The sequence below is a fragment of the Balaenoptera physalus genome, assembly GCF_965194825.1.
Source record: "Balaenoptera physalus genome assembly, chromosome: 13".
Taxonomy (NCBI): domain Eukaryota; kingdom Metazoa; phylum Chordata; class Mammalia; order Artiodactyla; family Balaenopteridae; genus Balaenoptera; species Balaenoptera physalus.
The window spans coordinates 58,763,045-58,785,667 of NC_138892.1; the positions used below are offsets into that span (position 1 = coordinate 58,763,045).

Below are 22,623 nucleotides of genomic sequence, written 5' to 3' on the forward strand. Positions count from 1 at the left end.
TCAGTTGTGTCTCTGCAATGCTGTGCGCATGGAGGAACGGGGCACCAAGGGTCTGTGTGCAGACACCCAGACTCACTTCATGAACCCCAGAGGCTCTCAGCTTCATTTTATTAGTTACATTAAGTAAGGGGGCTCAGGGACCCTGGCCCTCCTCACACACATGCTGTTGGGACCCTGCACACTCCACGTGACCGGGTCAGACCCACACTGTGCAAGTCTTTGGACCAGTGAGCTCCTGGAAAAGGGAAGGGACATGTCAGAAGTAGATTAGGTGCCCCCCTCCCTCACCCCAAATTTGGCAGTCCTCTCAGGGGTACACTGCCTGCTTTGGAAGCTTAATTCCTCAGTTCTTCACCCACAGCTGGGCCCAGTCTCCCTGGTTTAGTCTTATATAGACTAATCACTTCATCCCCACCCCTTTCCTTCATCTCCCTCTTCAGCCCCCTTCACAAATCCCTCTGCCTGGATCTTCAGTCACTGACTCACACCTCCTTCGCCATAGCCCAGCACCTCCTGGCTTCCATTCCCGTTGCTATTGCCGCCTCACCAGTCTCTCCAGGGCATATGCAGCTGCATCCTGGACACTCACAAACAGCTGTTCTGGGGTCACTCTATCCAGGAGTCCTGCCTGGGTCAGTGTCCCCAGCACTGAGGCTGTGTGGAGAAGGGGTCAGGCTCTCAGGTCCTACATCTACACCGTGTCCTCTTCCTTCCCCCCAAGCATCCAGTCACTCCCCAGTCTCCAGATCCCTCCATCCTCCACATCTCACCATTACACTGAGCCAGGAGAAGGTGGATCCCAGCATCTCGGCATCGGCTGGCCAGCTACGTGGGGTGGGGGGAGGGGGGAGAGCAGGGGGTTAAATCCTATATCAGAGAGGATTCGTGGGACAAGGGGACTTTCTCCTTAACCTACCCTCTCCCTCACCTGAACCACTTCTCTGGCCCCTGCAGCATCTGCAAAGGTGACACCACTGCAGTCTAGGACTACCACTCTGACAGGCTCAGCAACTAGGATGGCAGAAGGCAGGAGTACCCAGATGCCTCCATGGGTTGTGCCCAAATCTCCCTCATTGTCATCCCATCTCACCTGCATCAGGTGGGCCATCTGTCTTTGGGGCCTCCTGTGAGTAGAAAAGGGTAGTCACCACCTCTGAGACACAAGCACGAACATGCACCCCTTGAGCACAATGACCCCCCTCAGAACACCCACCTGCCTCCCACCCCCAAAGAAGCCATACCCCCTTTGACCAAGTCCCTCACCTTGCCTCCTTCTCCAAGCCCCAGATGCCACTCCAGGATGCGGCGAAACCGCCCACGGGTCCCAAAGTAGAGCGGTGTTGGATAGCTCAGGATGCAGAGCCCTGGGACCTGGAGGAGCTAAGGGGTCAGAGGGTCAGTGAAACATCCAAGTCTAATCTTCCCTTCCTTCTTTGGCTGTAGCCCACCCACCTTGTGACTCTCTCTGAGTGGCCTGTAGAGCTCTGTCCCCTCAGCCAGTCCAAGTGCCAGGCACTGTACCCTGGGCAGGAAGCTGGAGTCAGATTCCCAGCCTGACCTGGCTGGAGAGTCACCCCAAGCACTCTTTTCTCTTCCCTCCTCTCATCTTGACTCCCCTCATCTCTACTCCCACCTCTGGGTGCGGCAGACCACAGTCATCATGGAGAAGACCACACCTACAGCCAGGCCCAGGTCCACACTCAGGGTCACGACAGCCACCCATGTGACCATCCACACAGCCTGCAGGACATGGATGGGAGCGAAATGACCAAAAGAAATGCCAGACCATCACTGCCAGGGAAAGGGGTCCAGGGGCAGTGACTGCCAGGGCAAGTGATGGGGAGGGATGGCCCGGGAGAAAGTAGAAACAATGACAGAAGGAAGGAGTGGGATGGACCTAATAGGGGATACACACCAAGTGTAATGACCCCAGACCTTGAACCATCTGGGGAGTTACAAATATTCAGGTCTGAAGAGGTTTAAGCTCCACCCTTCACCTTGTCTCTGAGTAAAGGGATTAGGAGGTATACATGTTGGGGGTGGGTGGGTTGCAGAACTTAGGACCGGGACAATTAGCTTTGATCAAGGGCAGAGGCTGGGGATGCTGGTAAATGGGAGGGGGCGTCCGAGGGTAATGCTGCCATTTCTCACAAAGTCCACGCGGCTGATGCGCCATAGTTGTGGAAGTTCTCGCATCTGGAAGAACATCTGGCGCATGCTGGAGATGTTGATGCAGGCCAAGACAGCCTTGGGGCAGAGGAGGTAAGCTGACCACCCCAGTGTGCAGGGATGTCGCCACCCCTCCCAGCCACCCCTCCACCTCCTCTGCTGCTTACCTTGGGCAGATAGTAGAAGAAAGGCCCCAGCCACAGCAGCACAGACAGGACAACCATACAGGAGAAGAGGCCTGCCAGCTAGAAGGAAGGAGGGATGGAAGCAAGAAGGAAGGGAACCTCACCCACCCCCACGTGAGAGTTGGTCTCCCTGCCTACTCTGCCTCATCCTCCTTGGAAGTCTCCCTCCTCCCAAATCCCCTTCCACACTGATATTCTTCACCCCTCAACCCCCTTCTTGATATTCTGCAGCTCACACCTACCTTTCCCCTCCCCCAATTAAACGCCTGTCATTTGCTGGTCTGCCCCAAGATATAGTTCAACATCCCTATTTTTGTAGCCTACCTCCATCTTTTTTTAAAACTTTATTGGAGCATAGTTGATTTACAATGTTGTGTTAGTTTCGGCTGTACAGCAAAGTGAATCAGTCACACATATACATATATCCATTCTTTTTTAGATTCTTTTCCCATAGTCATTACAGAATATTGAGTAGAGTCCCCTGTGCTATACGGTAGGTCCTTATTAGCTATCTATTTTATATATAGTAGTGTGTATATGTCAATCCCAATCTCCCAATTTATCCCTCCCCCACCAGCGTACCTTCATCTTAAAAGCCACTGTTGGATGACCCTAAAAGCAGGCTAATCACATGTTTAGGGCACCAACAAAGTACAGGAAACCAAAAATATAAGGGAGAGACTTTGAAATGTGATATTTCTTTTTAAAAGAAAATGTCCTCACAAGGAAAAACACCAGAATTTTGTTTCTTAAATTTATTTTCCAGATTAGTATTGTTCTTATTTTGAACTACACATAGGGCACCATAAACTTTTTCAGTGCTTAGAGTCTACAAAGGTCTTAATGGACCTTTCTTCTCTTCTATACCTCCTACCCAGGTAATCCCATCTCCTCACTCACCTTCCCTCACAGAATTCCATCCTTCTCTATAGAGCTGCCAACTGGGGATCTGCCAATCTTCCACTTGTTCCACCACCACCCAACCTGGATGCCCCTCCCCCCTTCTCCTCACCCAAGGACGTGCTCTTACCTGTGTGTTCCCACCAGCATCCACTAGTAGGCTGGTTGTGGCCAATGTGGCCGAGTTGGGAAAGCAAGAGAAGAGGGAGGAGATGAGGTTGGAGACACCATGTGCAAAGAGCTCCTGGAGGGATGCAGTGAGATGAAGAGGAGACAAAGGCATGGCTGGGAGGGGGGAATCACATTAGGGGGTTGTCTCCTGAATGAGGTTGGGGTCCTCACTCAAAGTCACACCTGGTTGGAATCAATAGTGTAGCTGTACTTGTCTGCATAGATGGAGGCCAGGGAGGCAGACACTGCGAAGGTAACCAGTGCCATGGGCAACGAGTCGGCCAGAATCCTGGGCAGCTCAGCCAGGCTGGGGAGGAGAGGCTGGGGAAATCTAGAGAGAGAGGAATCCATGGTGAGGATGGGTTGGGTATAACAAGGATACGAGCAAGAGAGAGGAAATAGCATAGGGCAGGACAGGGGAAGGTGTTGGGTGGGAGAGTTGTGAGAAAAGAAAACCGGTGCCTTTTCATTCTCTCTTACCCTCCGGGCAGCAGTCCAACTATCTGGACGTTGTATCTTGTGTCCAGGGAAGAGGTGAAACAGAGCACGGAGGCCAGAAGCACCTGGGAAAGAGAGCAAATTAGAGCATGGGAGGAGATAGGCCCCTGGCAGACGCTAGAAGGAGCTCAATATGAGAGAGGATTGCAACGCAGGATTAGGTGGTTGCAGGAGCCCAGCAACTGGGGTAACTGGGATGTTTTGGGGATGGGTGCCTAACAACTGGTTTAGAGTGAAGGAAAGTGGGGATGGGAAAGAAGAATGATGTATGCCTGGAGCTATGGAGAGAGATGGACGGGAGGAAGTAAGAGGGGGCTGCTATGAGGGATGGTGGATATCAAGAGGTACAATCGAGCCATTCTAAGCAGGGAAGCTGGGTTATATCACGGGATATATGGGGTATCTGTGGAGACGAGGAGAGCCCGTTTAGTTGGGGAGAGAGAGAAATGTAGGTGAACGCGGGAAGGAGGATAAACCTGAATTACAGTGCAGGACCGGTGAGGGGAGAGACGGGAGTGGAGGTGCCGTGGCGAGCGACACCGCAAGGGGGCGCTGTAAGGAGGAAGAAGGCTTTCTAAGACGCCTACAGCCAGCTTTTTGAGAGAAGGGGGGAGGTTTGGGTGGGGGATTCCCGAGGGTCAAAGTGTTCTGGGAAGAGGCCTGGAAAAGTACACATGTAAGCAGGACCTCTCTGCACTCCACGAGGGGGCGGCAGCGGCCAGTTCCTACAGGACGGGCAGGGTCTGTGCGGTGCACGGGGCTGGGACCCCATCCTCACCATGACGATTTCCCCTGGGATCGGGGTGGGCAGCCGGTCTCGGAACCTCACGTTCAATTCCTTGACGGGCACGAGCAGCGCCAGGCTGAGTGCCGAGACGGTCAGTTCGGCGGGACTGCTCCGCGGCAGCGCCGTCAGCACGGCGGCCAGCGTCTACGGGCAGGGGCAGTGAGCAGAGGGCCTGGGGCCAGGGTAGACTGCCCCCAGCGCGAACCCACCAGACTGAGGCGAGGCCTTCTCTCCTGGCTCCCATCAGGGCTTCCACCTCCTCAGCGACCCTCATTCAGCCACGTGGTTCTGACCTTTTCTCCGCCCGTGCCACACACCATCCCTCCACTCGCCGCCCTTCCTTTCTTTACGGGTTTCCCTCTTCCCGGGACTGCTAGAAGCCTCTTCGCTCTTCTCCCACCCTCACCTTGAAGAGAGCGAAGCAGCCGATCTGACGCGGGAGGGGCAACCCCAAAAGGCTAGGCAGTTGGGACACGAGCACGTGCAGGGCGGCCCCACTGGTCAGCGCCTTGACTACAGGCTCCGACAAAAAGGTGGCCAGGACGCCGAGCTGCAGCGCGAACATTCCCAGCTGCGGGGGAGAAGATGCGCCATCACCACTAGAGAAGGAGCAGACCAGCCCCGGCGCAGTGCACCAGCTTGTCCGCGCACCTCTCCCGCCTAGACCGGTGCTGGAGACTTGTCCCTCCCTCTCCCCTGGCCCAATTCCCCGGGCCCCCAGCGTGGGTTCCCTCAGGGTCCTCCCCCAAGGTCCTCCCTCACCATCAGTGCCCCGCTCCCGAAGGCCATGGCCGCAGCCGCACCAACCCGCTGAGCATCCAGCTGTTCCCTCTCGATGCCGCTCAGGTTCCCCTCGAGGGGTTCAGGCACCAGCCGCTCCACGGCCGAGCCCGTCATAAGGCTGAGTACCGCGAAAGTTCCTAGGGCCGGGGGACAAACGCAGAGATCACCAGCTGTGCCACCTGGGGCGCGGCGACAGCCCAGGCTTCGCGCTCTCCGCCCAGGATGCTGCCGTCAGACGCCCTCTCCTAGAAGGCTTGCTGCTCAGGTGAAGACTCTGGGGCCAAGAGCTGGTGCAGCAGCTCGGAACCAGCGGTGAGGGGGGAAAGGAGGGAGCACTCGCCGGGAAAAAACTTCTCCCAACTGCGTCCCTGCCCCTCCTGCAGACGCCCTGGGGACTGCCTGCTCCTTTGGGCGGCAGCGTATCTCCTTTCCCCTCTTCCAAGTCGTAGAGACATTCATTTTAACCAAATTTCATGGAGAGGAAAAGTCCGAGTAAACTCCCGCCTCTTTGCACCCACTCAGCTCCCGCAGCGAGCACTGCCTAGGTCAGAGGTTCACGGCAGTGTAGCGGCAGAGGCGGAAGGGAAGGCAGGGGACGTGAAGACGGGAATAAGGGCGAGGGAGCTTATAAGAACGGAAGCCTCAAACCCCTGTCCTTTCCACCCCACAGAGGAGAGGAGTCACTGGGTCACTCACCGGTGGACAGGTGTCTCCCAGTACCCAACAAGGTGTAGATGAGGACGGGAAAGAAAGAAGTGTAGAGTCCGAACACTGGGGGCACAGAGGTCAGGAGAGCAAAAGCCATGCCTGGGGGAGTAGTGGAAGGAAAGGTCTCCGGTGTGTGGGTTAGGGGGCAGGGTGCCCAGCCTCCAGGACTGCCCTTCCCTTCCCGCACTCTTGGAGGCTGGCCCGGGGACTCTAAATCACGCCACATGAGGGAACTGAGGGGTTAACGGGCCTCGATGGGAGGTCGTGGGGCGGATAAGGTCAGAGATCTGTGTCGGCCGCGTCCTGGGGGGCAGGCGTCCGGCCTCTCTCCAGTTCCCTGAGCCGGACCGTGTCCAAGACTTCGCGCATAATTGCACAGATGAGGGGAGCTGGGGGTGGGGATCTGATGGAGCTCCACTGTCCTTACCCAGAACTTGGCCTCAGGTCCCTGTCGCCGAGCCCTCAAGCCACACTAACCCACCACTTCGCTACCGGTTCCCAGGCCCCGTGCCAACCCGAAGCCCTCTAGAGCTTGGGCCCCTGACAGGCTGCTGCTGGCGCCGCTCACCCTGGGGCACGTGCACGATGCCCACGGTCACTCCGGCCACCGCATCCCCGAGCAGCCAGGGCCGCCAGCGGTAGTGGGACAGCCAACGCAGCGGGGGCAGCCGCGCCCGCAGCAGGCGCCACGCCCCCGGTCCGGAACAGGCGCGGGCCCGCCGCCTCCAAAGCCGGCGCAGCCGCGACCAGCGGGGCTCCGCGAGTAGCTCGGCCTCCTGCTCTGCGTCCCCGAAGAGCTGCTGAAACCGGGCCTCGGTAAGAGGTTCCCTGAACTTGGCGCCCAGGGGGGACTTAAGGTCGGAGGCCTCTCCCGGACCTGGGCAGGTGCTGGCACCGGGTAGCCCACTCATTTTGCCCTCGGCCACCTCCAACTCCGCCCAGTCTTAAATACCCCTCCGCCCGCGGGCCCCGGGTCCCGCCTCCGCGAAGCAGGGTCCAATCCCGTCCTGGAGGGCGCCCTCTCTTGGGGACCTTCTACAGTCAGGAGCCGGCTGCGCCTTGGGGAGGGGGTGTCTCTACGTTAGGCGTTTCCTCAGACATCCTTGGCCGGATCGCTCGCTCTGCAGCCTGCTATGGGGGGAGGGATGGCTGTGGAAAGGGGTAGGAGCCAGAGAGGTAGGGCAAAAGACAAACGCGCCCCATCACCCAACACCCACTATTTACCGCTCCTAGGTCTTTTGACTCCCGCCTTCTCGCTCCCGGTTCCTTTCCGCATCTGCACCTTGGGCGAAGACAGACGCTGACTCCTCTAGGGTTACTGGTCATTCCCAGGGCCTCTGCATTGCCCACAAGAAGGTTCAGCGGCGTTCCAACCTCCCTTTCCCCCCCCCCAGACCCAAATCCTCATGGGGCGCAGCTTGTCCCCAGAAAGTGTAAGGGGCTCCATTGGCCTCAGCTGTCTCACAAACTATCTAGATGGGAAGCAGCTGCTCTTGGATACGGATGGATAGAGAACCGCCCTGCCACACACACACCTCTCTGCTGGGAGTGGCTGGGCCTAAATTCCCAGTTCAGGGCCTCAGGGGGAACACTGAACAGACAGGGAACTTTGATTTTATTTCTCAGAAGCCAAAAACACTGAAGCACTGTTTATTACATACCAGTGCTATTCACAAAGTAGGCACTCAACAACACATATGTGGTTAAATTAAGCACAAAAGGGTCACCCACCCACCTCATGTACCCCTGTGGTCCCTAAATAGATACAAAGGTTCTGAGCTCCAGAATTCTATTTGCCCCATCCCCTCCTCCATTCACAAGAATCCTTAGCACCCCTCCCCAGTCCCTGACCCCAAAGCCCTGGGGGTGGGGTACAGTGAGGGTGGGTCTCCCCTCTTCAATTCCTCCTATTGTTCCCCAGAAGTCTTATCTGGGCTGTACGTCCTGTCCCCTCCACCTTAGAGGTCCCTCCCCCCATTGTGGCCAGAGAGACCTCAGGCCCACAGGGAGACTCCAGCTCCTCCTCACCCTCCCACCCCAGCAGTCTATTGTCTGCTGAGGAAGCTCAAGTACACGTGACTGGGCCCAGGGGACGGATGGACACAGTGGACACACCGATGCCCAAGGACCCAGGACAGGGCATCTGGACATGGATCTCTGCACATTTGGCTCTCTATCCCAGGGGCTGCCCCAGAAGTTGGGAGGGGTGAAGACCCCTTTGGGCTCTCCACTCTTGGGTCTGTGGCTTGAAGAAGAATCCCTTCCTGCTCAGTATGGATATGCCTTACAACCTCCCAGACAGCAAAAATAAGGATACCCAGAGCCAGAAGGGGCCACAGCCCCCAGCATCCTCTCCACCTCCCCATGTTCCCTCAGCTGAACATGGTGGCCCCAGAAAGAAAGGTACATTGGGCATTCGGTGCTTTAGAATCTGGGTGTTGGGGGGAATGGTGGGAAGTCACCCCACAGTGGGCTTTCCAGTGGGGTCTAGAACAGAGACCAGAGGGGAGGGAAAGAGGGACTGGGTAAAGGGGAGGATACGTCAAGGTTCTGGGGTTTTCCAGTAGCCCTAAGCTCCAGGTCTAGACTGAGAGATGCTGCAACTGCAGGTGAGGGACAAAGATAATTACATCTTTTATCTTACATCCCGCACCCTTCTCCTTTCACCAGACCCCTCCTCAAATAACTGATTTGAGGGGCCAGCTGATCTCTTCCATACCCCTTTACCCCACTTACCCCTACTTCAGCTTCCCCTTCCCTCTGCCAAGACAGCAGCTTTAGTGATATAACAAAACCTTTATTCTCAAAAAACAGAAAAAACAAAATCAAAAACAAAACCAATAGTTTCTGTCTGGCCCTTGCCCCAGCCCTCCTACCCACCCACATATCCTCCTTTTGGGGGGACCTGTGATGCATGCATAGGGGTGGGGGCTGAAGGAACCTGTATTCCTTGAGCAGAAAGAAGTCTTTCTGAGTCTAGGTTCCCTCCTCCAAGTTGACACTCCCAGCCTTGCCCACCCTCCAGATACACCAAGAGGGAGGAATTCTGGGGCGCTGCCAGAAGGATTGCCCTGCAGTTCCTGGGGGAACAGAGTGGCTGAGTCAGCACCACCCCCATGGCCTTCACCAGTTACAGCTCATCTTCATCCAGCTTGGCAAGTCTGGCTTGGCAGGGAGGGGTGTTTGGAATTGGTGGAACTGGAGGAGAGTCATGAGGAGCCTGGGGGATGTCACTGGAGGCCTGAAGAGAGACTCAAGTCAGAGGATCAAAAAAGTTCAGGAATCCACCCTCACTCCTCTCTTGTCAGTGTAAGCCCCTAGTCAAGCCACCCCCTCTTGCCAGACATCTTAGATTATCTGAGACCATCAGCTTCTCCCAGGGTTAAACTGGAGTGGGGGAGGGCAAGAGATGGGAGGTAGGAAGGGGCAGACAAAAGGAAGGTGGTGGAAGAAAGGAATGATACGGGGGAAGGAGGTTTGGGGATCCTGGAACAAAAGAGGACCTCCCCATTCTGCCCTTACAACCAGGGAACTCCATTCCTCATACCTGTGTGTCCAGGGACAGGGGGATTCTGGCCACCTGCCCTTTGGGAAACAGCAGCAGGGAGGGAAGAGAGCCATTGATGGGTGTGTGTGTGCTGACCTGGGCCCGATCTCCAGGCCGAATTCTCCCGGGGCTCCCCACCCCAGGACCTCCTGGCCGTCCCAGGCTGTTGGTCTGGCTCTCCCGTCTCTGGTACTCAATGGGTGACTGCAGTGCTGGGGCAAACAAAGGGACAGAAGGAGGGTTACAGCAGAGACACGCCCTTTCCCAGGGGCTCTGCTCTCAAGGACTGTCGGCCAATGTAAGTCGCTTGAGGCTTTAGGGGATTCTGAGTTACTAAATCTTGAGCTAGTAGTGGAAAAGTGAGGATGAGGGATGGGGAGAAGCTGGGGTGAGGGCAGGGATTGGAGACTGGGCGGTGAGGGATTCAGGAGATCCAAGCACCAAGGGAGGATGTCGGGGAGGGAGGGTGAGAGCTTCACCATTGAGAAAGTCCCGCTGGCTTTCCAGGATCTGAGCCACTTGTTTGATCCAGGCCTGACTGACCGCAGGGTCTGCAGTCTGCAGGACATAGCGCTGGATCCCACCCTCTGGCCCTCTGGAGGTCAGTGCAAAGCGGCAAGGGTCGCCTTGGAGGTTCCCCTCCAGTCCCAGGCAGCTCACCTGGATTGGCAAATAAGAGGTAGCCCCCAAATTCTTCAGGCCCTCTCTGGTTCCTGTCCCCTCCAACAAATCCAAGAGGATCTGAGAGGCCTCCATCCTCTCAGAGGCCTCCCCTAGCCCAGTCAGACCTCTCCCTTGGGACACCCTCCCCACCTTGATGCTGCTTTTGTACACATATCCAGGCTGCGTTCCACCTCTCACTCCTCCTCCCAGGGCCTCGCTGAAGATGATGATTTGCTCAAAGAGGAAGACACGTCTCTCTCGACCTCGAGAAGAGAGCAGTCCCCCAGCCTCGGGCTCTGTGACCCAGAATGTGTCCTGGCCCAAGAGCTTCCCCTGAGCAGTCAATTTGCCCTGAAACCAAAGGAGAATGGCCTTTGAGAAAAACAATAAGAGAAAAGGGGCAACTCTCTGCTCCTCCCTCCTTCCCCTGACACTCCCAACCAACCATCTCCTGTCAGCCCCAGGAGAGCACAGTTCCCTGTAAGGATCTCCTGAGTGCTCAGCCTGGGGCAGAAGAGCATTACTCCATCCCTGTACCTCAAACCCCCGCAGTCTCCCCAGGGTCATCATGTCATTACAGCGCTTGGGTACGAAGCACATGACCTCCACAGCTTGCTGGGACAAAAGTGAAAAGAAGAGCACTGTCATCATTGGGAAAGAGGCGTCTTCAGACCATGTTTCTATCGCCAACCAGCCTTCCCCTTCACCACCCATGGAGCTGGAGGAACCCAGGAGACTAAGAAGATGAGGTGTGCGTGGTGTGTCCTATGAGATCTGGGAGTACTCACCTCCAGCTCTTCAGTATCCATCCCAGCTCTACTATAATACTTGAGAAAATCCTAAGACACAGAGAAGAAATGCTCAGGGAGGTTATGAGAACATCCTCAAAAGCCCTCACATCCTCCCTTGAGGACACAGGTGAGGGCCCCCCGGAAGTCTGGGTGGGGAGCCTTAGGAACCCTGGGGAGACGAATGAGGAAAGGGCCATCCCAACCAGCTGTGCCCCCAGGGAACAGGTGGCCCTGACCTTGAGCAGCAGCTGGTATTTCATGATCCTCTGCACTGGTTTGATGAGGAGGTCGTTGAGCTGCAGGCGGTGCCCCAGCTGCTGCCGGAGCTCCTGGGGACAGGGACAGACGGGGTGGTTTTGCAGCCTGGAAAGCCTGCTCATGCTGATGATTCTGTCCCCCTTTCCCCAAGGTATCTCAGCCACTGACCTCAAAATAGCTGTCCCCAAATTCTGATACCACATGCTCTGACTTGGGCTTATTCTGACAGTACACCACGTACATATGCAGGCGGCGCTCCTAACAGGAGTAAAATTCAAGAAAGAGTAGAGTGAGTGAGGAGAGAGGGCACATCTCCAGAAAGTCCTGACCCACTCACAAGCCCCTCCCCTCCTGGGCCCCACTCTCTCAAGCCTCACATGTTTGATGAATAGCTGAGCCAGCCAATCAGGATCCTTCAAACACCGCTGTAACTCCTGCAGGAAATAGCTGGAGGGGTAGGGAGGGAAAAGGCTGGTCAAATACCCCTACTCCAAGCAACTCAGAGCTGTCTGCCCTGGTAGTGTTCCCCACGAAGTCTCTCCAAACATTCCTCAGGCAACAATGGGCCCGTGGGTAGGATACAGAGACCACCAGACATATGCCCCTCCCCTCGCTCTCAGGGATCCATCACTCACTCTCGATGCCACTCGTAGATTTGCTGAATGTTCCCAAACACAATCCTGTCACGACCTCGAAGATTCTCGGGTACCCCTTGAGCAGCCATGGTGGCCATGTAACCCTGTGGGAAGGTTGGGTGGGAACATGAGTATGTGGAGCCAGTCCTGGTGGGAACCTCCCCTCCCCAAGAAGTCCAGGATGTAGGGGAGACTGGGAAGGTGGGACAGAGGAGCAACAAGGCATCTCCTAACATTAGCCCTGGGGAGAGGGAAAGGGCTGGGCCAGGGCTAGGAAGGGAAAAGGGAGCTACCTCTACAATCTGCCCCAAGTCGTCCACGTACATTTTCTCTGTCTCTACCAGTTCACTCAGGACGTACCTGGGAAGAGAACAGGTTTAGCCACTTCCTCCCTCCTGGACTAGAAGCCCCTTCATTACCACAGCCAACCTCAGGGGAAATTCCAAGTCTCAAATCTAAAATGTGAGAGACAATCCTCTGGAAGTTGTGCGACTGCGGGGGTCAGGGATAGAGAGTGTGGGGACACTTACATACTCCTTTCCAGAGCCTTCTTCTGGTCCTCTTCACTCTCAGGGGCTTGGGACAAAGTCTCCTCTTCAGGTGGCTGTAAGGAAGAACATCCCAGAGTAAACAAATGGATGCCTCTTGGGTGAGGGGAGCCACGCCAGACTCATTTCTTCATACCTGCGTCTTATCCCCAGGGCCCCCCAACAATGTGGTCAGCAAGGTCAGTTCTGGCAGCTCCTCTCCTGTGGCTAAAGCTGGTTCCAGCATCCAGTTCTGGGGGCCAGAGGTCAAGTCTCAAAGGTCAGGGACAGTAGCTGTGTCTCCCCAGTGACCAGTGGCCCCCCCCAACCTGCCCTCTCCCAGCACCCTTCATGGATGTCCTACATGCTTCTCTGGTGCTCCCTCCTCACCTCATATGGTCCAGCCTGGCCACCTTCTGCCTCAGTTTCCACACTGAGACAATGTTTAGAATGATCCAACCATCTTCTCAGGCCACTGACTGGCCCTGGGGGTCCCGGGGAACAGGGGCCAGAGCTGAGGCCAGAGCTGGGGCCAGAGGGAGCAGCCAGACCCGAGGCAGCTGAAGCCGAGATACTCCCCTCACTGCCAGCAATGGAATAGGATTCTAAGGGGGTGGGGTAGGAGGAGAAAGGGGGTGATAAATTTTGCTTCAGCTCCAGATTCAGGGTCCCTAGGGAGCTCCCAGAGTCTTTGCTCTGTGATGCTCAGCCCCTCTCCCTCAGGGCTCACTTTCTTGCCATCCTCATTGGAGTTGGCCAGGAGAGAAAATTTCACCAGGACACCCTTGGGAGGAAGGACAGAAAACACCTGGCTCCCTAGGCCTGGAACCCCCCAGTTACATGTGGGGGTTCCCCCATATCTGAGCATGGCACCAATATGGGGGTGAGGGCAGCCATCCGGGCAGACACTGGAAGCTGGGGGTGGCCATCTGCTCTCCTACAACCCTCCCCCTTGCAATGGGTACAGACCATTCTCTGAGAAGGGCGGTGGGGGGGGGGAGAAAAAGAGCTTAAGAGCCCATCTGCCACCCCCAGACCCCTCCTCCACCAAGTGCAGTAGTCACTATAAAAAGAAAAGACTTCTGCAGCCCACCTTCCCAGCACATGCACAAACCCAATAGAGGGGGCAAGTGAGGAGAGCTCATCGGTGTTATCCTTGGCCTGGGCTCAGGGACAGAGGAGCTGTGATTTGGGGAAAAGCCCCTGGTAGACCCTCTTCATCCCTCATTCCTCCATCCCCCTGTCCCTCTTCAGATGTGAAGTAGATTCTCAGCAAAAGGATTTGAGGGAAGATGTGGTCTAGGCATAAGGGGATTGTGCATACCCAGTTGAGAGGAGTCCCCTGCCCCTTCCCCAATTTCCTTAACTTTAACTGATAGAAATTTGAAGGCAAGAGGGGATCTTAGAGATCATCTATTAGGTCACTTTCCTGGAAAACACAGGTATAGTCTCCAGCCTCTAAATCCCTAGCGCCGGGACAGACACAAGTCCTGAACCCTCAGCCCGCCCCCCACTCAACACTGGGCCCTCGCGACCTTACACTCACCACGTCCCCCCCGGGCGAAGCAGCAGCCGCATTTTGCCAGCACTTTTCGGATCACGCGGGGACAGGCACAGCGACCCCCCTTTTGCCCCCCCCGCATGGCGCCCAGGCCCCCCCGCACCCCCCACCCGGGCGGGCCATGCAGGGGGACTCACGGGGGGCGGGGACGGCGCAGGGCGCACACCCCCCCTCCCTCCTACCCCGCTCCAGGCTGGGGGAGGGGGGGGAGGGAGGGAATGGGAAGGGGGGGTCCAGGGGTAGGCGGAAGTCTGGTCTGGAAAAGGGCTGGGGACTCTGCAGAGAGGGCGGCGCGGGGCCGGGCCGCCGAGCTGGGCGGGGAGGGTTTCCGGAACCCAGTCGGTGCGGGGCCCAGGGTCCAGATGTCCAGCGGGAAGGGGAGGGATGGTGGAGGAGGCTGGGCCGGGATGCGGCAGCCTCTCCAGCTCCGTCTCCGGCCTCCCGGATTGGGGGTGGTTCTAGGCCCGGGCAGGGGAGGAGGCGGGGGCCGACTCCCCGAGTCACTGGCGCTGCGCGGGTCCCGGCAGAGCGGCGAGCAGAATAACAGGCCCCGCCGCCGGGTCGCCGCGGGGAGGGGCCTCTGCGGCCCAGCTCCGCCTTCTCCCTCGCTTTCCCCCTTCAGCCAGTGCCGGGTTCCCGCCCCAATTCCCCCTCCCCCAGGCACCACCTTGTTCCCACTCCAAGTCCCCAGCGCCTCCGCCCCTCCTCTCTAGCCTGGGCTCCCCAGCCCCGGGTTCCCTCTCCCTCCCGCATCTCCGGCTCCGACTGCGGAGCACTGGGGTGGGGGTTAAGCCCGGCAGCAGGGTCTGCTAGGGTCGCCCCTCGGCCTCTGCGGCGGAGAAGGGCGCGGCGGATGGGGCCTTAGCCTGTGCGAAGAGGTCCTGGGGTTGGGACTGTGTCTAGCCGCGCAGGGGTGGACAAGGTCCCCCAGTAGGGGGTGCGTGAATGGGGAGCTCTTTGTGGGGAACACAGCCCGGGTACCGCCCTCTCGCCGGACCCTTCTTTCCTCCAGGGCCCGGGACTCCAGCTGAGGCTAATCACCAATTAAGGAAAAGTCCTGGAGACTCGGCTGGCGAGGGGCCAGGGGTGGGGCGCGGGGACACTACGCCAGCGGGGGCTCGGGACCCGCTGAGGTGGGGGACACACAGCAGGCTAGAGGGCGAGAAGAAGCGTGGAGGTCTCAGAGTTTATATGGGTCTCATGCAAATTAGATGCGAACCTTTACACTAATACGAGCAGCATATTTTTTAATTCGCCACTTTGCGCAGGATGGCAAACTCTGCCCCACCCCACCCCTAGCTTCTTACCGGGCAGCGGAGCCCAGACGGGGACCTCGCGTTCGCGCTCCCCTCTCTGATTCCCCTCCATACAGTTAGATTCTGGCTCGGTCCCCCCCGGCCCTAGGGGGCTTCTCTTCGGGTGCTGCGGGGACAGAGTGATCGTAAGAAACCCGCCCTCCACGCCCAGCCTAGACCTCCCGCTTCCCCTTCTCCCTCCTGTCAAAATCCACTTTGTTATAAAAGGGTCGTCGCCAAGGCTGGGGTGGAGAGAGCAGTTTACCCAAGAACGTGCCTATGATCCTCTTAATGGAACTTTTGGATTCCTGCGACTACCCCGAAGAATTCTTGTTTGCGGTAAATTGAGTTGTGGGGTGCAGCCATCCTGAAGCCCCCTAAAGACCCCCGACCCCACCGTGGTCCCCCTTTCTTACCCCCTCCTGCCCGGGTAGGGCGCATGCGCGGAGCATGCCCCCCATGACCCCCAGTATCCGGTCAGTGCGGCCAGGGGCGGGGCGGTCCGGGGGCTTCATGCTGGACCCCTACCCTCCTCCAAGTTTCAGAGCCGAGGGGGCACGGAAGCTGGGGGGCTCTGAGGCCAGCGTGCGTCCGGGGAGTTGCCGCCGCGGAATCCGCCCCCTGCCCGGCTCCGCCCCCACTCCCACCCCAGCCAAACTTTTCAAAAGGGGTAGGGTTGTTCCTTTCTCTGCAACCGTAGTTCAGCAACAAGCAAACCCCTCTTAACCCTGACTCCGCTGTCGAAGCACGATCCAAGGCTTCGCAGTTTTATCTTGGAGCCCACTAAGTACATGCCGTTTTCCCAGGCCCTCTGGAGGCAGAGAGCCTGGGGAGGCGCCCAGGGAGTTCCCCATCACCACCCCCTTCTCCCTCTCAGCAGGTCCAGCTCCTCACCCCACCCCCCATCCCCCACCCCGGCCCACAGAACAGAACGGGTGTGGCATAGAGAGTTGCATATTTTACTTTATTTTTATTAAATTAAAAGCTACAGTCTGGCGGCGATTCCAGAACAGGGTAAGGAGGCTCCTTCTAGGGGGCAGAGAAGAGTGGGAGAAAGACTGACAAAGACAGAGACACAGGAGAGAAAGGACAAGGTTAAGGGAGAAGGGGAATTGTTTCTGAAGAACACACGCGGCCGGCTCTACGGGGGCTCACAGCAGCCTGACCCCTCTCCCAGCGCAGAAATTCAGCAGTGGAGCAGTATGGGGGGCGGGGTCAAGAGACCCTCTCCTCCCCACCCAGGTCCTTTCTCAGCTTAGTCACTGGAGCACATCACAAACCAGAAAAAGCCAAGGGCAATGGAGGGGGCAGGAAGACTGGGAGTATGTACATGGGGAGGAGGGGAGCAGAGCCTGGGACATCAGACTCTGCCAGAAGGGAGTGGCTCACACTGCACTGAAGCACTCAGCCTGTGGGGGACTGGGGAAGGGATCGCCCCTCCTTCTCTGAACCCCTTCCCCAGTCAGACAGTCCCCTACTTGAGTGATGAGGGGGGCAGAGGGAGAGACAACAGAGGCTCCCACTGGGTCCTACTGAAGGAGAACAGCAGGGGCCTCCCAAAGGGGATGTCCTTCAGTCATCGGTGATGCCCTTGGCTCTCAGCTCCTCTTGCACCCGGGTCAGGTAGGTGGGGTCCGGGTACCCAAACCTGGGAGCAAAGAGAAATGAGGGTCAGGGTTAGCCGTTCAGGCTTATTCATATTACCCCCAGGCTCACCCTCATTCTGGTGCCCCATTCTAGCCCCTCCCCACCTTCCCTAAGATTATCCAAACCCAAGATAACTGAGCCCAATTCTGCTTATTTCTGTAGGTTAAGCTGGGCACATTAGGACCAGGATGACTATAGGAGAAACTGGGATAGGCAAGATGGTTGAATAGTTTGGGGGTGGTCCTCTCCAGTTAGGAGGCTCCCAGAGAGAAATAGGGAGAAGGGGTGGAGCCAAGGGAAGGGAAGAAGGAGTTTCGCACAGCTGTGGTCCCCCTGTGCAGCTGGTCTTGTGGTGGATGTCGTTCCAGGTGATGACATTCGGTCTCCCTGTGGTCATGGACGTGCCGATAGTGAAGGTGAGACGCTGGTCAAATGCCTTGCGGAACAGGGTCAGCACCTTGTTGCCCTCAGGGCAGTCCGGGAGGTAGGCCACCCGTGTGGTGCCAGGATACCGAACTCCTGGGTTTGGGTGTTCAGCCTGGGGCGGGGGAGGCAGAGTGGGCAGTGAGCAGCTGGGCATCTTAAGGGTCATCCTGGCCAGCCTTCTGGCTGTACACCCCCAGCTAATGCTGATGGAGCAGCGACAGCCTTCCAGGGAAGGAGCAACTCTAGGGTCTGGGCAGCAGAAGCCTGTTTCCAGACAAAATCCTCATCATTAAGAGGTTCTTTCTGCTGTCCCAATCCCTCAAGCCTCAATTCAGCAACAAATGGATTCTCAAAAGTAGCTGGGCCTTACTCTCCAGATAACTCAGCAGAAATGTGAAGACTGAGAATAATTTGTCTTTCAGCCTTCCCTTCTCCACCTGAAAACACTCCCAATGCATCTTCCACTGTCTAGGCTGTTCTATTTTTCTATTACTCTCCTTCAGAGCTTCCTCATCACTCTGCAAACCAGAACTGGACATTACTCTTTGTCAAGCAGGAAGACACCTTTAAGTTCTTGACCGCTCCTATTTTAACCTTCCACTGTCATCAAGGTTTTCCCTCTCATAAATCTGGAATGGAGTAACGCTCCCAGCACTGTTAAGGGAGGTCAGACCCTTCCCACCGTGCCTGTCCGCACCTGAGCCACCATCTCCACAGACTTCACCTCTGCCAAGAATAGATGTCAACATCCAAGTTCATCAAAGAAATAGAATTCAATTCCTTTCTCTCATACCTGATTTTCACGGGTGCCTTGGGGTCATGGGGATGGAAAAGCTAGGCTTCAAGGGGGCCTCTAGCTCCAGGGCACTTGAGTGGGAAGGCATACCGGGAGACAGCAAGACTGTATCACATCTAACAAACGTACTCCCCCTCACCCAGTTTTCCTAGGCCAGAGAACAAGCGCGGGGAAAACCAAAGGGTAAGGGCAGGCCATGGTATTCTTACCCCCTGGACACCGGGCGGGAAGACGTACTGGATGACGATGGTGCCGTACTTCTCATAGCTGGGTAGTAGGAGTGTGGCATCCTTAGAGACCAGCATCCGCCCATTCTGGGGCTGGTTGCCCACCAGCTGCCCATAGAAGCGGCCACACATGGGGCAGGCCTTTTTCACCTGCAGGGCCCGGGTGATGCAGCCCTCGCAGAACGAGTGCCGGCACTTCTCCAATGTCTTGGCATTCTGGATCTCCCCCAGACAGATGGGGCAGGTGCTCTCCTGCTCTTCTGCCTCCTCCCGAAGGCGGGGGGGAAGAGGAGGGGGCAGGGGAGGAGGAGGGGGGGGCAGCCCCCGTGCCCCTGGGGGCAGGAGTGGGGCTGCTCGGAGAGGGGGCGGGCCTGGGCGGTGCAGCTCAGGGTGCTCCCCTCCACCCCCCAAAGCCAGGCAGCCCATAAGCTCCCCCTGCCTCTGAGCTTTCTTCAGCTCTTTCTCTGCCTCTTTGAGCAGCCCCTTGAGAGCCTTCCGGGCCAGGTAGAGCCCATTGGGAGGGGCTGGGGGAGGGCCCTGGGGGGAAAGCTGGAGGACATAGATGTCAGAAGTCTCGCCGTCTATGAGAATGGACACACGGTGCTCCTCCCGAAGCCGGGCCAGCCGGGCAGGGGTCTCCTTGCTGAGGAAGTCCCACACAGGCTTGGAGACAGTCACTTTGTTCTTGCAGGTGCCTCCACAGGCTGCCATTCTGGACAGGACGAACGACACTGCCCCCAGGGTGAAAAGGACTCAGGGTGGGGGGGTCCCCATTTGACAAATATCAGTGCCTCCTACTTCCCTTTCCTTTCCGACCCTATATTATCTCCACTCACTCAGAGGTCAACCCCCAACTCCTCCCCCAAGTTCATGTTCTGTTTCCTCTTATCTTTCAAACTCCAGCACCCACTGAAGAGCAAGAAAGCTTCTATATCTTTATTATCATCCAAGCCAAGCATCAATCTTGGTTCTCCTATACTGCTCCCAGGATCACAGAAACAACCTGCCCCTCCCCCCACGTCAGGTGAGAAGTGGGTTCTGTAAAAGGAAGGGAGATTTTTGCCCTCCTTTTCGCTCACTTTGATCCTGAAGAGCTTGGAATTGGCATGCAGGCTCTCTCTCTCTGTTCCTGCTCCCTACTTGTAGGTTGTGTGACCTGGTGGGTGGAAAGGGAAAGGAGGGAAAGTGAAAAACCCCTTCTCCCATTCCCACAAGCCCCAACCCAGCAGCCCACTTAACAGAGACAGAATCTGGGTGTAAGTTACTGAGAATGGGATTACTTGGAACATGGAATAGAGGCAACCAATTTAAAGGTGAAAGTTGAGGTTCCCCTGAAAGGCAGATACCTGGAAAGCCCATGGACGATGAGAGCAGCAGAAATCCCTCTGTTTCCACACTCAGCTGACCAGGACTGGGGCAGGGGGAGTGGGGGGGTGGGACTGGGTTAGGATGACAAATGTTACCATTTTCCCCAGTCAGCCCAGAAACAAAAACTCCTCTTTCATTTCCTCTCCTTGTCTCTTGCAGAATTCCATCCCCAGCCACTCCCCAAGTTGCTAAAGAAGGAACTTCAGCATGCTAACTTTCCTCTTCCTCAGCTCTGAGGCTCTTAAGAAAGCCTAGGGGCACGGATAAAAGAAGTCTGGAAGGGAAAAGCCCACACACATAGAGGTCTTTTTTGCCACCTCCCTCAGATCACAAGGACAAGGATATTTCCTTTGCTCCCCAATTCCTCGCCCTGCTCCACATTCCCGAATAATTCAGCCCCTATTGCTAGGGAGCCTTCCTTGAGAGTTAACCCGGTCCCTTCTGCTGGAGTCTGTTTGGAATGCCAACGAAGTGGCAGCAGCCCCTGCAATAACAAAGTTCTCGCTGTCACCTTTTAAACCCAGCACGCTAAGTCCAAGCCTTCCAGCTACCTAGGCTACATTTAGGGAGGGGTGGGGCTCAGGCAGAGGGATCCGCTGGAGCAGCCTGATGTTTCCCCGGAGTCTTGCCGTGCTCAGCTACAGAGCTATCCCTACAATACCTCCAAATGCAGCCCAAATAGAAAGAAGGGCCATTAGTATGACCTCAATTCCTTGACTGATCCATAGGGGAGCAGCTCTCCGTTTGTGCCTCCATCATAGTCCCCTCAAGGCCAGATGCACCTCAAGATTCAGAAAGTGAAATTGGAACCCTAGAGCTTCGGCTCATACTGTCCATCCAGGTGGAACACCCTCTCCCCATCAGAGAGAAGCCAGGACCTAGGTGTCCTTTGCTCCGAGTCCTGATGGCACAGAAAAGGGAGGCGGGGCCGCAGTTTATGCTGGGTCCGATTCCTCTGGGGCAACCCAGGCCGGACACGGGGCCAGTCCCTCTCGCCAGACAGAGGCCGCCGACAGGGGCAGCCAGGAAGGGCCAGGGTCCCTGCGGGCATCAACTGAGGCATCTCCACCCCTCCCCCCACGACCTCCTGCAAGACCCGACCCGGAACCACCTCCCACATCCCCCGCTCGACAGAGCCCCCGCAGCCTCACAGCTGGGTGGGGTGGATGTCGGCCCGATCGCGGGCCCCAGAACCCCCGAATGGAGGCCAAGGCTGGAGGGTGACAGAAAGAGGATTAGGGGGGCCTGGAAGGGGGCCCCGGCGCCGCGCGCGCGGGGGAAGGAGGCGGAGGAGGGGGCGCAGGGGGAACCGGAGGGCGCGCGGGGAGGTGTGAGCGGGGCCCGGGGGGCGCGCGGCGGTTGTGGGGGGCGCCGGGCTCACCTACCTCTTGTCAGCGCCGCCATTGCCGGTCACATGACTGAGGCTGTTGCTGGGATGACGGTCTGGGCCTTAGCAACCAGGGTGGGGGGGAGACCCCGAGAAGGTGGCGGGCGGGCGGGGGGGGGGAGTTTGCAGGGGGTGCAGACTGAGGGAAAGGGAAGGAAGGAGGATGGCACCCTCCTTCTCCTTCACGGGTGATAATCACCGTTTCCTTTGACCCCTTCTATCCAGAAGCCCCTGCTCTTCTGCCCCAAAACAAAAATGGAGGCGCCGTCCCAATCTTTGGAGGCTTGGGGTGGTATCGTGGAACAGAGGGTGGGAGGTTAAATCCCTTAGAGACGCCACCCTTCTCGCTTCCCCCTCCCGGGAGGGGGCCCTCTCCCTTTTCTTTCCCAGCCAGCTTCGTGGCAGCTTCTGGGAGCTAGTGGTGGATGGGTGGGTGAGGAGTGTCGCTTACGTAGATGGGGAAGAGAGGGCAATTTCTCTGTGATCCTTTTTCTAGAAAGGCCTTTGAGGAATATGGGGTAGGAAGAAGAGTCATAGTAAGAAGCATTGGTTCTAAAAAATAAGTCCAGGACTAAACTATTTCAATCCCCTGCCTCATCGCTTGCCTCTTCCCAGATTGTTACCTTCTGTGACCCCGCAAAACCTGCTCCCAGATGGGTATTGGTAAGTGTCTCTGATTTTTCTCTTTACACAAACAGGGATACTGAGGCTGGTGCAGAATGAGAAGTGAATTTTTTTTTTTTTTTTTTTTAATGCTTGGAGTGATGGTAGTATCAAGTCTATGGTTGAAATAGAGTTAAAAACTCTCAAAGGAAAAAAAAAAAAAAAAAAAGCTCTTCTCTCCTCTGCTTCCCACATCAGAGCAATCTCCGCCCCCAGTCCAACTCACTTCCCTGGGGCCACATCAAGCCAGGTTTTTCCACCAGCCAAAAGACCTCCTCAGCCAGCAGTACCGGATGGATCTCCCAGACTGGCAGCAACTTCTGATAATCCACCCCCTTTTCTTTACTCCCTCTCCATCTGGATGGTTGGTCACTTTCTTTACTTTCCCAGGACCCTGCTGTACTCTTCCTGCCCTCCAGAGGACTTCTTTCCAGGAAGCCTGCGGGAACACTGAATTCCTTCTCCTTTAGCTCATGTGTGCTTGGTGCTCACCTTTACAGAGATGGGAGTGTGATCTAGCCCAGAACCCTGGGGGAAGAAGGAGCGTCACATCATCTCAGCTGTCCCTGGCCCCCCTATAGCTAACTCCCACAAAATTAGGGAATGTTTTCCATTCCCATGCACACTCCTC

General features: G+C 56.9%; 3 protein-coding genes across 23 annotated transcripts; all 3 read right to left on the reverse strand.

Moving 5' to 3' along the window:
• Positions 1 to 76: 76 nt before the first annotated feature.
• On the reverse strand, positions 77 to 9,051 carry LOC309641351 (solute carrier family 26 member 10-like). Of its 11 annotated transcripts, XM_082421220.1 has the most exons (20): positions 8,938 to 9,051; positions 7,426 to 7,538; positions 6,770 to 7,001; positions 6,190 to 6,300; positions 5,473 to 5,630; positions 5,117 to 5,281; positions 4,702 to 4,854; positions 3,906 to 3,988; positions 3,609 to 3,756; positions 3,385 to 3,498; positions 2,337 to 2,414; positions 2,152 to 2,247; positions 1,634 to 1,740; positions 1,453 to 1,522; positions 1,264 to 1,380; positions 1,091 to 1,124; positions 929 to 1,011; positions 771 to 825; positions 548 to 654; positions 77 to 235 (listed from the first exon to the last, which is right to left on the reverse strand). In XM_082421220.1, the coding sequence occupies exons 2-20, from the start codon at positions 7,525 to 7,527 to the stop codon at positions 197 to 199; spliced, it is 2,052 nt and encodes a 683-aa protein (XP_082277346.1). In that variant the 5' UTR covers positions 7,528 to 7,538; positions 8,938 to 9,051; the 3' UTR covers positions 77 to 196. The 11 variants fall into 11 exon arrangements, 10 of the variants coding, with proteins under 10 accessions (XP_082277346.1, XP_082277345.1, XP_082277348.1 ...); XM_082421219.1 differs by lacking the exon at positions 8,938 to 9,051 and having other exon boundaries at positions 7,426 to 7,678; XM_082421222.1 differs by lacking the exon at positions 8,938 to 9,051 and having other exon boundaries at positions 5,518 to 5,630; positions 6,770 to 7,332.
• On the reverse strand, positions 8,978 to 16,094 carry ARHGEF25 (Rho guanine nucleotide exchange factor 25). 4 transcript variants are annotated; one of them, XM_082421227.1, is made up of 16 exons: positions 15,895 to 16,094; positions 15,491 to 15,605; positions 13,013 to 13,227; positions 12,780 to 12,875; positions 12,626 to 12,699; positions 12,389 to 12,455; positions 12,096 to 12,199; positions 11,838 to 11,907; positions 11,629 to 11,718; positions 11,439 to 11,531; positions 11,200 to 11,250; positions 10,949 to 11,026; positions 10,562 to 10,762; positions 10,228 to 10,408; positions 9,749 to 9,960; positions 8,978 to 9,442 (listed from the first exon to the last, which is right to left on the reverse strand). In XM_082421227.1, exons 1-16 carry the CDS (start codon positions 15,991 to 15,993, stop codon positions 9,332 to 9,334), a joined length of 1,857 nt encoding a protein of 618 aa, XP_082277353.1. In that variant the 5' UTR covers positions 15,994 to 16,094; the 3' UTR covers positions 8,978 to 9,331. The 4 variants fall into 4 exon arrangements, with proteins under 4 accessions (XP_082277353.1, XP_082277354.1, XP_082277356.1 ...); XM_082421228.1 differs by having other exon boundaries at positions 9,845 to 9,960; positions 15,895 to 16,092; XM_082421230.1 differs by lacking the exon at positions 15,895 to 16,094 and adding an exon at positions 15,756 to 15,854.
• A 329-nt stretch (positions 16,095 to 16,423) lies between these two features.
• Positions 16,424 to 21,737, reverse strand: DTX3 (deltex E3 ubiquitin ligase 3). 8 transcript variants are annotated; one of them, XM_082421245.1, is made up of 6 exons: positions 21,328 to 21,725; positions 19,921 to 19,985; positions 19,654 to 19,730; positions 18,557 to 19,286; positions 17,446 to 17,663; positions 16,424 to 17,126 (listed from the first exon to the last, which is right to left on the reverse strand). In XM_082421245.1, the coding sequence occupies exons 3-6, from the start codon at positions 19,680 to 19,682 to the stop codon at positions 17,051 to 17,053; spliced, it is 1,053 nt and encodes a 350-aa protein (XP_082277371.1). In that variant the 5' UTR covers positions 19,683 to 19,730; positions 19,921 to 19,985; positions 21,328 to 21,725; the 3' UTR covers positions 16,424 to 17,050. The 8 variants fall into 8 exon arrangements, with proteins under 8 accessions (XP_082277371.1, XP_082277372.1, XP_082277374.1 ...); XM_082421246.1 differs by having other exon boundaries at positions 19,921 to 20,013; XM_082421248.1 differs by having other exon boundaries at positions 18,557 to 19,305; positions 21,328 to 21,723.
• Positions 21,738 to 22,623: the final 886 nt, after the last annotated feature.